The sequence below is a fragment of the Leiobunum rupestre genome, chromosome 7 (genome assembly GCF_980474605.1).
Source record: "Leiobunum rupestre chromosome 7, qqLeiRupe1.1.hap1, whole genome shotgun sequence".
Lineage (NCBI taxonomy): Eukaryota > Metazoa > Arthropoda > Arachnida > Opiliones > Sclerosomatidae > Leiobunum > Leiobunum rupestre.
In genome coordinates, this window is record NC_143390.1 from 15,344,344 (window position 1) to 15,358,143 (window position 13,800).

At 41.7% G+C, this 13,800-nt stretch overlaps 1 protein-coding gene across 1 annotated transcript; it reads right to left on the reverse strand.

Annotated features, from left to right (window-relative positions):
- Window positions 1-5,912: 5,912 nt before the first annotated feature.
- LOC149934890 (uncharacterized) lies at window positions 5,913-7,379 on the reverse strand. Its single transcript, XM_090153475.1, has one exon. It carries the CDS (start codon window positions 7,377-7,379, stop codon window positions 5,913-5,915), a length of 1,467 nt encoding a protein of 488 aa, XP_090009601.1.
- Window positions 7,380-13,800: the final 6,421 nt, after the last annotated feature.

The window sequence follows — 13,800 nt, forward strand, 5'->3', positions numbered from 1 at the left end:
ACTTTGTAAGTCAGAAGGTGATTTAGCAAGTAGCAGAATGTCATCCGCAAAGAATAAACACGGGATATATATAATTTATTCAACTCTGTGACTAGTCTCATGTACATCTACTCCCTTCCCAGAGGCAAACAACTCATTAGCTAAGCTGTTAATATATGCTATGAAGAAAACTAGAGACAACGGGCTACCCTGGCGTAGGCCAATACGGCTGAATATAGGTCAGTTAATCCCTTGGGCTGTATACACATACGAACTGTCAGTATATAGCTTCTTCAACTGGCAAACAGTGTTAGCACTAAATCCAAAGCCCAGAAGAGTTTGCCATCGTTTTTCATCTCACACACTATCATACGCTTTTTTAAGGTCTAAAAAGGCTGTATATAGTATTTCGCTTTTCGCCCTGTACAGCTCTACTAGTTGGGTTAAAGGGGCTCCAAAGTTCGGAAGCAAAAGAAAGAAAATTGAGCATACCTTTCCTTCCTTCAGACTTTTTACCCCCCCCGCTATTACATTTCCCCCCGCAACTAGGGAATCGCGTGGTTAGACTGGAGCCCGTAGGAATCTCGCCGCATTTCCAATCTAGGGTGCGTAGTCTAGATTATCTTTGCTTCCCCCCAACTCGGCCTTGGCAGACTCTGAGGCGGGCAGAGTTAACCTAAATTTCGCAATTTACTGACTTTACACATTTTGCCACCGAACTTTGGAGCGCCTTTAAGATAAAGATGTTATCAGCTATTCTGCGTCCTTGCCTAAAGCCATATTGAGCCTCACTAAGTAGACCATTCAATTCTATGTAGCCGCTTACTCTCTCTTTCTAGAGCATAGCGTTAAGCTTATATACTACAGAAGTAACTGCAATTGATCTATATGAATTTAAATCCTCTTCTTTTTTTCCTTTTCCTTTATGAATAAGGGAGACCCTTGATGCTGCCCACTCAGGGGGAATACTGCTGCTAAGTTGGACATCTTTAAATATGTACAGGAGGACATCCCTGGCACATGGGCCTAGAGCTGTTAAAAATTCTGAGTAGAGGCTATCGGTACCCGCTACCTTGCCTTTCTGGAGTTTTTTAGGACCAATTCAAGTTCAGACTTGACAAACTGTATATCCAGCTGTTCGTGGGCAATGTGATTGAGGGACTTCTCTGGTTCATTGAGGAGCCCATCATTATGTAAGGCCTCTGGCACTAACAATTCTTCCTCTAGGTCTTGAATATACTCAGTAAGTCTCTTCAACATTGCTGATTTTGAAGTTAATAACTTGCCAGCCTTCGAGTGAAAGCCGCGAAACCTTGTGCACGGAGAATCAGATTGTGCAGTTTTCCGTAGACGGGCCAAATACTTCCAGAACTTACGACCCTGTGTTTTTCCTGCTTGCAGGATTTATTTTTCAATCTTCTTATTAAAGGGACTCCAAAGTTCGGTGGCAAAATGTGTGTAAAGTCAGTAAAGTGCGAAATTTAAGATTGACTCTGCCCGCCTCTCCATCTCTTCACCATACATTTCCAAGCCATCTAGATCGTCAAAGTCCCAAAATTCATTCTTAGGTCCATTAAGCTAGGAGATTAATGATCTGGCGGCGGTACTGGTGCGTAGGGCGAAATCAACCGAAATTAAATTATGATCACTGCCCAGACTTCTTTGTCCAGTCTCGTCAATATATATCTTCATTACTGTGGGTGAAAGTTCCTCACTAAGTAGTACATAATCTATCGAGGTCCTAGCTTTCTGAGTATGAAATGTGACTTGTCCAATACAACAGTCCAAGAGGTTACCAATTGTGAGACTATGCTATCTCTAAGTTATCAATAGCACGAGGGCGTATCCACATATGTTCATTACACGAGTTGACGATGGTTACGGCATTGGTACCCTGGGACAAAACACCTATACCACCTCCCTTTTTAGCACGACCAAACCGATTTAAACCATTGCAGCTGACGCCTTTAGGTATAGGAGGAAGCTGACCATCCCTTAAATGAGTTTCTGCCACAAAGACGAAATCCAAGCCACCATTCTCCAGCTCTTTGCACTCGCGCTACAGCGGCCATCAGCGCGTGATCAAAGTTGGCCGTGACTGAACGTACCAACAGCAGAATTTCATAATTAAAAACATTATCGTAGTCACCATAGAAATCTTATAACATAGAATGATTCCGTATAAATACAAAATGGGCCAATTACATTTTCGGAGGTTTCATCATTATCAGCCAATCACGATTCAAAGAGTGACTACGGCAACGACTCGTTGCCATCTAGTTTGAGTTACTGAAAATAATAATTCGATTTTAGATTACGTCACCTTAAAAACCCGCATTTGATTGGCCCACGTCAATCGAGTAACGGCCCCCTGCACGCGCTCACGTGAGCGCGTGCAGGGGGCCGTGATCGAGTGATGTAGTTTTTAAACATGGTAGACTGTTTCTTTACTCGTAAAGTTTTTTCTCTTATGCAAACGTTTTGGATAACTATTGCGTTGTTTGTTGTTAAGGCTCCTCGATGTTTCATTTCGACATGTAGAAAACGATTTGCGGTGGACGGTAATGTGTCGTTGTACACGTAAATGTTTGGGTTTCCTTAAGCCTCGGGGCAATTTGAAATGTTAACAAACAGCGGGCTTTCAAATTGATGATTTGGTCGTGGCGAAATTTGAAAGGGTAGGGGCATACCATGAATTTTGACCGAGTTTTTGAAAGTTTGCTTGATTGAGTAGAACAGTGTAAGGAGCTTATAAATACTGTCCGCCTAAAAATGGAAAAAAGCGAAAAAATAAGCAATATGAAGTTAATTTAGTACTCGAAGGGTTTTAGCGTTGGTCAACGGACAGAAACTAATTATCTCTCACAAATATGCAGTTTATAAAATATTTCTTTGATAAATGGTAAGTCCAAAACTTTTATTTACGAGGCAAATCAGTTCGTTGATTTCTTAAATTTCAATTCAGTCCCTACTATAACTATATTAAAGTTTAAATTTGTTCACAATATTAAAGTTTACATATGTTTTCAATATTAATGTTATAATTTGTTCACAATATTAAAGTTTAATATGTTTTCAATATCAATGTTATAATTTGTTCATAATATTAAAGTTTTAATTTGTTCACAATATTAAAGTTTTAATTTGTTCATGATATTCAAGTTTTAATTTGTTCACAATATTAAAGTTTTAATTTGCTCATGATATTCAAGTTTTAATTTGTTCACAATATTTAAGTTTTAATATATGATCAGATTTATAAATACTACGGGTGGCCCGTAGGGAAAGAGGAAGATGCGGTTTTCTCGCCCTTACTAATTTATTAATATAATCTTGGATTAATAATAGAAGCTAACGCTTAGCTACAGGGCCGTCGAGTAACTTTTGCCCCGGGCCCTAAATTCCGTATTGATTTTCCGTACAGATGGTAGCAGTATTGGCCCGTGGTTCTGTCAAAATATGTATTTTTCAAAAATAATACAATTTCAATGATTTTTTGCTTAGGTGGGATAGTTACCAATCAAGAATCAAGAATATTGCTAGCGGTCATTGATTATAACGAACATTCAAATAGACCGCAAGCCCGTTCGAAATCTGGAGAACTTCAATACAGAATGTTTTGGAGCAAAAAATCGAAATCATACAATATTGGCAAATTGTATGAAGCAAAAAGCTATTCTTATATTGATTCATCGACGGAGATGGTGTTTGACGCGAAAAATAATTATATGGTTACTAAACACTTAATATTATAACACTTTTTTATATTAAAGTTAGATGCTATGTACTTTTTTCATTTCAGGGTAATATTTCTGATCCAAAACTAATGGATGAGACCGATGCTCGTTATATTTGTAAACATATAAGTTTACAAGAAAAAATCCCGTTTAAAAAAGACGTTTTAGCCAACCATAAATCTAGATTTTAATTTGAGGCATGAAGTTGTAAAGTACAATGATTAAAATATTTTACAGGCGTGATGTTTGTTTTAACGATATTATTTACTAGCTGGGTAGCCCGTCCTTCGGCCGGACCCCAGCTAGAACTAAAATCCCGTGAAGACTGTTTCGGCCTGGCCCCAGCTAGAACTAAAATCCCGTGAAGACTGTTTCGGCCGGGCCCCAGCTAGAACTAAAATCCCGTGAAGACTGTTTCGGCCTGGCCCCAGCCAGAACTAAAATCCCGTGAAGACTGCTTCGGCCTTGCCCCAGCTAGAACTAAAATCCCGTGAAGACTGTTTCGGCCTGGCCCCAGCTAGAACTAAAATCCCGTGAAGACTGTTTCGGCCTGGCCCCAGCTAGAACTAAAATCCCGTGAAGACTGTTTCGGCCTGGCCCCAGCTAGAACTAAAATCCCGTGAAGACTGTTTCGGCCTGGCCCCAGCTAGAACTAAAATCCCGTGAAGACTGTTTCGGCCGGGCCCCAGCTAGAACTAAAATCCCGTGAAGACTGTTTCGGCCTGGCCCCAGCTAGAACTAAAATCCCGTGAAGACTGTTTCGGCCGGGCCCCAGCTAGAACTAAAATCCCGTGAAGACTGTTTCGGCCTGGCCCCAGCTAGAACTAAAATCCCGTGAAGACTGTTTCGGCCGGGCCCCAGCTAGAACTAAAATCCCGTGAAGACTGTTTCGGCCGGGCCCCAGCTAGAACTAAAATCCCATGAAGACTGTTTCGGCCGGGCCCCAGCTAGAACTAAAATCCCGTGAAGACTGTTTCGGCCGGGCCCCAGCTAGAACTAAAATCCCGTGAAGACTGTTTCGGCCGGGCCCCAGCTAGAACTAAAATCCCATGTAGACTGTTTCGGCCGGGCCCCAGCTAGAACTAAAATCCCGTGAAGACTGAGTCATAAACCCTCCCCTCCCCCCCCCCCCTCCCAGCACAGCCGCTATATTGACTGAGGCAGAAAAATATTGGTTGTATAGGTGTATGTAGGTTGCAGGATTCACGACACCGTTCCAGGGGGAAAAATACATGATTTAATTAATTAACTTAATTGGAAATCGATGAAAATTGCGCGACTCGCTGCGTTTGCGCCATAGGAATAGCTGTGAGGAAATTGGAGGTCCTAGGTTGAACGGCTCGGACGTCTATAGAGCAACAAACGCAAGACAGACAGACAGAAGAGACTTAGGAATATAGTATAGATAGCAAAGATTAGGTATTTACATTTGAAATTTACGCTAACACTAAACAACTTAAGCCAGCGTCGTAGCCAGGATTGGATTTCGGAGGGGGACGTGCACCCCACCCGTATGTATGGCAACTTTGTTTTTAAATGTCTCGAGTAGCGGCTCTGCTACAAGAATTCCTACATTTGCACGGGATTAATTCTCCATCTAATATATTGACCATATCCAAAGGCATATTTTCCATTTTATCTATGGTTATAGACTCGCCAACCAATATCAAAACGTGGCAGTGGCGTAGTCAGGGGGGGGGCACATGCCCCCCAGTACGTACAAATATTTGTTTCCCTTTTTTTTCAATGGCGTGCCCCCCCCCCCCCCCCGAAACAAAATCCTGGCTACGCCACTGAAACGTTGGACAGATCCGATAAAATTTCTAGAAAACCCGTCACAGGACTGTTATGGGTTTTACTCAAAAATACCACGTTACCGATATGACCCTTTCGAAAAGCATCGAATGAACCAAAGACTATATATACGCTTCGTTTACTAAACAGGCTTGTTCCTAGGAAAAACCTGTTAACACCTCTGTAGCTGGGTTAATATTTGAGCCCTCGGCGCCACTAGTAACACAGCTCAAGCTATTTTCTTTTTTCAAAAATAAGAAAGACTTTATTGGTGTATATGGCAGCGGAGGCCTTCACACCATGTGCATCATACAGAATTAGACTACAAATTTAAAGTATATACAAACAGCGATAAGAAGATAAATACACAAACCAAAAACAAAACTATTGTACCCGGCAAAGTTAACGAATGCCAACGGCGCGGAGCAGATTACACACGTCCGAAATAATCGGTAGTACACCTCGAGAAAAGGCCATACGGAGACCCGATACAGAGTGGAGAAAGTCACCTGCCGTAAGCGACGCCAAAAACGAATGGCGGGGACCGCTAGCCACCCGACATTCAAAAAGAATGTGGTGAAGCGTCTCTATCGCCGCGCACTGACCGGAGCGACACACCGAAGACGTTCTTAAGCGAAAACGGAAAAGCACCGCAGCAGTTGGAAGCCGGTCACAGTTAACACGTGCTACTAACGAGTCTTGCCAACGTGGCAACCGAAGACCCGCAATACAGTCCCGTGACGGATCAGTCTTGTACCACCCGACGCCCCGAGCCGAAACAAAGTGGTTCCATGAAACCTGCCAAGAGTCCGTAACCAGAACCGAAACCCGTGTTTTAAGGTAGCTTTTGGTGCGAGGCAAAAAAACCATCGGCCGCGCAGGATGGTCGATAGCCGCTACTGTGACACATTTGTCCGCCATCTCGTTCCCTGGGATACCGGAATGAGACGGACACCACAATAGTTTAACACGCCCGGGGTAACCGTGACAGAGGCTCCGGAAACGTAGCACTTGAGGGTCAGGGCCGTCCCCCAAAATCATAGCCAAGGCCGATTGGGAGTCGGAGCATACGACAATGTTCCCGAGACCTTCACTGCGAGCGAAAGCCACCGCTTGATTAATGGCAAAGAGCTCCACCGTGTTAATCGGGTGGCCCGGATCCACAACGAACGGACGAGTGACATCGCGATCAGGAATGCAGAAGCTGGCGCCGGCACAGCTGGATACGTCCTGGAGGGAGCCGTCGGTATATATGACCACGGAATCGCCGGCCATGGCATGGAGTTCGTAAAAGAAGAGCTGGCGCAACTCGACATCCGAGAACTCTGACTTTGAGGAGCGCAGCCAGCGACAGTTGACGTCCGCCTGGACAGGGGTCCAAGAAGGAAGGGAAATAAGGCTGGGAGAAGGAACCAAATCATGAAGCCAGTCAAGATTAAGAGTGACAAGTTGACGCCAGTATTTGAGGATCGTTGGAGTATTATGTATCGTCCAGAAGTGTTCAAAGTGACTGAGAGTGGCCACCGAGCCAGTTATGTAGCGCCTGTAGTAGTCGGGAGCATCGGCGGCTGCGGCCAGGTTGACAAACTGCATACCCAGCAGATCTCTACGGTGGGAAAGCGACATGATCGCCGCTTCAGCTTCCATTAACTGAATACTCGTCGACTTGTGAACACCCAAGATGACACGAAGCGCAGCATTTTGGAGACGGTCCAAGCGCCGTAAGTGGGTGGCAGCCGCGGAGTTATAGACGATGCTAGAATAATCGATCCGGGAGCGAATAAACTGCAAATACAACACCTTGAGGGCGCGGCGAGAGGCTCCCCAACGTGTACCAGAAACCGCGCGCAACAAATTTAGCCGTTGCATTCAAGCTAGGGGAAAATTTTGACCAGCGTCGAGATGGAGCCAAAATCGGTATGCAAGTTGAGCCTTAGAACACGCCTGTCTAGTAAGCGAAGTGTATATATAGTCTTTGGAATTAACTCAAGTGGAAACATTTGGAATTTCCCAATCCCAGGCAATTCCCTTTTTACAGGCCCTCCGTAGTGAAAGGTTGGGACCCCTCACTACTTCGTGTCTTTTTTATTTCGTTGCCCCTAAAAGGGAGAAACGAAATTATAATTTTCCTCTGAAATGGGTGTTGGTGATAGGATTACCTCGATGTGTTCGTAAACGGTCACGCGAGCTCGGTGGAGTATGCGCTTGAGGCTGTGTAATATTGTATTTGGTTTTTATCCGTGGAAGAACGGTTATAGCTTACTTCATTTGAAACAGGTAGTTTTGTTTTTATAGTTTTAGTAGATTGATTAAATAAGTCATTTACGTTGTAATATTGTTTTTGGATTTTTTATTCGTATTTCTATAAAATTTGATTTTTAATTTGTATTTTTATGAAATTCAATTTATATTTCTGATGAGCTTTCTAAGGATATTGAGGTTTCCTATTTCTTGATTGAATTACTATTTTATTGTGTTGTCAGTCACTTACCAGGACCAGTTTCGGGACCATGTAGCGAGAGTCTATAAAGTTATATTGAACGCCTTTCTTCCAGGGGCTTCCCCTTTGTGTAAAGTGTTATTTTTCAATAAAATTAATTATTATTTTACCAAAGTAAGCCTTATTTACTTCATTGAAAACGCAATTTTATTTTTAAAATTTTTATAAAATAAAATCAATACGGAGGATTTCACCTGTTTTATATACAGTAAACGAAAAGTATTTATCAATCTCGCATTTGCGGAAGCATTCTTACTCTATAGGTGATAAGCTAGTTTTAAATATTCCTCGAAATGAATTTAGACGAGGGAAAAGTTGCTCTTTGTTCGGTCCAGGGAACTAAAAAAAGGATTATCTCTCTAGGGGTCCCTCTTCGCTCGGGTCCGCGCTACCGTCGAAAACTTTCATAGCCCAATTTTCGTTTCTACCCTCCAGCAGTTCATCCCCCTTTGGATGGAACACTTCTCGATATCTCGGTTCCTGTATCTTCAAGACATGCTGTCCACTTTTCAAAACCGGTCGATCTCCCCCACCCTGCCTAACCTTGAAAGTAATAATTTTAAAAATAAGAAAAACTCCCGCAAAAATACGAGGTCGCCACTATCAAGGAGGATTAATCCTCCTTGCCACTATGCAGAACGTAAATATGGAATTACTTTTTAGAAAACAAGTGAGGTCAATACCGATTTTTTTTCGGTGATATAGTGCCTTTAAATGTGAAATAACCTTTAAGTACAAAGGTTAATACTAAGGACCTTCAGTCACTGCTTCTCCCAAAACTACCATTGACATTGTCTGCTATTTTAAAAGTTGGGCCGATGTCAGGCCTAGGCTTAAATATTTTCAAAGCGAACATAAACGAAATCTTATTTATCTTCCTCACAATGGCATTGAAATATTCCTTATAATAAGTAAATATGAAAACAACACTAAAAGTTAAAAAAATTTTAACACTATTATTAAATAAAAATTCAAACACGTTGAAGTGGTTCATGTGAAAAATTCCAGCAAAAACCTATGGGAATTCTGCGAGCTTGGAACGGATGGACCCTGTAAAAATCGTCTGAGCTTCTACTATTTTTAACCGCCATGTTATGGCGCTAGCGGCTTGCCGTAGCACGGCCAACTTTGATTTCTCGCGCATCTCTCGCGCTACAGCGGCCATCTCATTCGTTGACGTTTCTGTGTTAACCTATGAGCAAAAGATGTGTATGACGTCAGCGCCCCTAGCGGATTATTATTTTTAGTATAGTTTTTACATTGAAGACAATATAACCACCGAGCGTGGCGCTGAACTCCTACACATTATAGTACAGTTTATAGGGGGAAAATCCTTGCTCGCGGAATTTCGACGAATGTGTTGGCCGTAGTAGCGCGAACAGCGCGTGATCGAAGTTGGCCGTGGCCGTAGTCAATGAATGGCCGCTGATTGGCTGAAGCTTAAGCAAAGACTATGTAATCATTAGTCGTTGCTACAAAATGACTTGGCGTCAGGTTCTCCCGTAAACGGCAGCATTCTAGGTAGGAGTATAAGATTTCTATGGTAGTCACGAAAATTGGCCGGAAATTTTAACTTCCTCAGAATATTAGCATTAAAAGGTATGAACTAATAATCAGAAGTTTATAATAAATCTTAAATATCAGTAGCATCGCCAGGGTTTTTTGGTTATATCAAAAACTTCAATGTATAAGAACGTTGAAAAAAAGGCATCGCTTGGGTCTTGCTTATGTTATGATTTAATCGGTTTTAGAATAACTCCGCCCTAAAAACCGCGTGCAGCGCGCGCTTGCACTAGAAATGGTTTTAACCTTTAGTGCGCGCCGCATGCGGTTTTTTGGGCGGAGTTATTCTGTAACCGATTGCATCAAGGCACCAGGCCAAGCTAGGTTAGTAAATTTTAAACCGTTTCTCGATCGAGAATCGAGACCCCGTTGAAACCAGGCGCCAATTTTATCGTTCAACGTTCTTTCTTATACATATATAAGTTCTTTGTTATATGGGTTGGATTGCAGTACATTTGTCCACATAATTGCATATTGAATATAGCGTGTCACAGCCGCTGCTGTGGCTCAAAAGCATGGCTAGAAAGTAGCTTCGTTTGAAATTATAAATTGGCCGATTTTATCATATACCCAAAATTATCGCTTACGATTATCGTACTTCTAGCAATGCTGGAGCTCTACATTAACGTTTTCCATTTGATTGCTCAAGATTCGCTCAGAATATCTCTTTGACGTCATAGATCTCTTGGCTTCTCGGCCCAATCGACTAGAGTAAAATCGGGATTTGGAACATTCCATCTAAGAGCAACAAACACAATGAGAACGCACCGAGCCTTTAAACACGCTAACGCAAAGTTGTGTACAAATTTCATTGGACGAGCCTTTACGCTGCACGTTTTACGGAAAGGGGGAAGACATTTTCCGAATTTTTCCCTTCCGACGGCAGAAGGTGCGTCTAACCAAAAGTAAATAGGGGGAGAAAGTCTAACACTTGGGTCCAACCGCACGACGTCTTATTTGAGGGGTAAAATTTTTGGGCTTCGGAAATGACTTCCCCCTCGCCTCCTTACAGGGACACAAAGGTATCGGTTGTACTCCGCCACGATGAAAAATAGTTCTCTATAAAATACGTGAATATTAAACTTTTGCTTTCGATAATTTGGTTAATTTAGTTCCTAAATAAAGGAGATATATGATAGAAACTAAAATGCGACATTTTAAAAATAATAACGCTACTTTTGAAAAGTAATAAACCGTAACTAGAATAACGCTCACTTAAATCGTGGAGAGCGTGGCGCCATCTAATGGCGGAGATCGGGACTAATTGGTAAATCTACGATGTTAAGGCCTAACAATTTGCAAGTTTAACTGAAATAATAGCTATAGCTACGAGCTTTTTTTTGTTTATTTTACAATTGATATAGTAATTATTAATTAAAATCAACGGTTATCGAAGGAAATAATGGTCAGCATTTGACAGAGAGACTATTTGAAATCGCGAGGCGGTGACATGGTTGCCAGGGAATAAAATTCAAAATTTTCATCTTGAGCGCGGACCGGAATACCACAAATGCACTACTTCGCGTGTAATGCGCTATCCTTATTGGTTAGAAATATCTCGTGATCACTAGCTCTTCAAAAAGGGTGTCAAGCATGGTGGAAGGTAAAATCTGAAGGCAGTGATAGACTTTCTCCCCCTATTTACTTTTGGTCTAACCAATGAAAACTGTACATAAGAAAATGTATGACTTTTGACGGGTTGCGTACTCCTTGTGTGCGGTGCTGGCCATAGAAATCGGATAACAAACTAGAACGCTTAATCGAATGGCTGGCAGACCACCGATTAGATTCTTGGCTAAAACGACAGTAGCACCATCTACACCGCGTGCACGAAGCTTATTTTAACTAGTGATCAGGTCTACTATGTGAATAACGTAGGCACTGATGCAAATAACCATTTACAGGTGTTGATTCATTAGTGGTCTTTTCGACTTTCTTTAACGGTTTCAGCTGTAAGTACAAAGCAAGATGTAGTTTTCGGATTCATATTTTTCGAAAGGTATTTATTTATTTATTATCACATGTTGTGCCCACAAAGCCATAATAGGCTTATATGCAGGCTTCCAATCTTGTACAGTTGAAATGGCACAAAACACAATGTAATACAATACAAAATTTGGCAAGGACAGTAACAATTACAAAATTAGAACTTGACGTAAAATAAGATAAGGGAGATAAAGATTAAATATCCGAATTAAAAAAAAATTCTACAAGAGTTTTAAATTTAGGATAGTGTTTTTCAGTAACGATTTGAGTTGGGAGAGAGTTCCAATGATTAATTACACTATGGAAAAAATAATTATGTATAAATGCAGTTTTTGCTCTTGGTTTAATTAACTTAAGGGAATTACCACGCATCGTGGATCCCACATTTAAGGAAAAGAAATCATTAAAGATACTTTCGAGGCCGTTATAGAAAAATTTGTGGAGTAGACATAAATTATTAATTTAGTGATGAGTTTGGAAAATTGGTTTTGCGCTTTTTGCAGAGTTGCGAGATCAGTTGATAGATGGGGGAACAATAATCAATGATGGGAAGGGCAAGTGAATTATACACTTGTTTTACAAGAATGGGAGAATGATAATTAAGGTTGCGGCGAAGTAATCCAGCCACGGAACGGACGCGTTTGGCGACTCTGTTACATGTGAGCAGATAACTTAACGCTGGGGTCTACAATAACTCCAAGGTCGCGCTCGGAAAGAGTGGATGCGAGTGGAGTGCTTTTAATGGTATAAACAAAATTATTGTTGTGACGGCCTAAATGCAATACAGAACATTTACTGGTGTTGAAGGCCAATCCATGGGAATCCGCCAGTGGCGTAGCGAGGATATTTGGAACCCAGGGCAAAACTCCCAAATTTGCGCCCTTCCCGGCTACCTTTTATATACCCATTATCAGGCGTGCCCCCACCTTCGCCCGGTCAGACTTAAATAACGAAGTATGACAAACAGATAATTGTTATTATATTTAACAAAATAAAATCAATTTTAACCTTCTATATTGTAGCATTCTCTCACAAAACTGTCCGTAAAATTGACAAATATCGCTAATTTAAGCCTTCAGTCATTTTCGAGAACTTATAAAAATAACTAAATGGTTATCCAAAAATAAGCTACCTAGAAAACCCAGAACAATTATTGTAGTTTAATATCTAAAAAAAAACGTTTTTTTTTTCTTAATCTTTTATCAAACGCCCGTAAAACTTACTTCCGAATGGCAGAAAATGCCATATTTACAATTCAACTTTTTAATTTTCAATAATAATGAGTGTAAAATATAATAAAATATCCGTTTTAATACTTTGGGTGCCTATTTGACGCCCCTCTGATCGTTGGCGCCCGTGGCGGATGCCCCGCCTGCCCTCCCCTCACTACGCCTCTGGAATCCGCCCAGAGAACCACAGCATCCAAGTCAGCCTGAAGCGCGAGGTTGTCAGAGTGAACTTTAATTTTATGGAAAAGTTTAGAATCGTCCGCAAATAGCAAAATCGGAGCAGTAAGAACAACGGTTGGCAGATAATTAATAAAAATATTGAAAAGGAGGGCCCCCAAGATAGATCCCTGGGGGACCCCTTTATCTACGTTACTCCAGGCAGAAGCGTGGCCCTGAAGGACCACCCTTTGCTTGCGGTCCTTTAAGTAACTCAAGCCACCGTAACGCATCCCCAGTAAAACCGGCGCAGCGGAGTGACCCAAGAAGAATAGAATGTGGGATGGAATCGAAGGCCTTGGAAAAGTCCAAGAAAATTACTTCCACATTGTAGCCCTCATCGAGCCACTTAGACCAAGCGTTCTTAGCCTTTAGCAAGTTAGTAAGACACGAACGTTTGGAAAGAAAACCATGCTGAGAAGGAGAAAAAAAGTTAGTGCTATGTAAGAAGGCTCTAATTTGGACGTTGGCAATGATTTCACATAGTTTGGGGGCCTGATTTAAATTACTAATCGGCCGGTAGGTAGATCGGTCGCTCCGAGGACCTTTTTTGTGAATGAGGGTAATATGAGCCTCCTTCCAGGAAGGGGGGAGCTCACAGAGAGTAAAGGAACGAAGGAGATACAGTGGGAAGGATAGGGCATTTGCTAGAGATTTAAGTAAATGAGGGTGAAGACCGTCGGGACCTGGGGATTTAGAAGCATTTAATTTACCCAATAAGATGACAATATCAGCAGGTTCACACGATAATTTAGAAAGAGTAGGAGATTGCACATTAACATTAGCACAATGAGCT

Bases quoted from the DNA above. Each gene is read 5' to 3' on its own strand.
- LOC149934890 (XM_090153475.1), bottom strand. From the start codon at position 7,379: ATGCAACGGCTAAATTTGTTGCGCGCGGTTTCTGGTACACGTTGGGGA.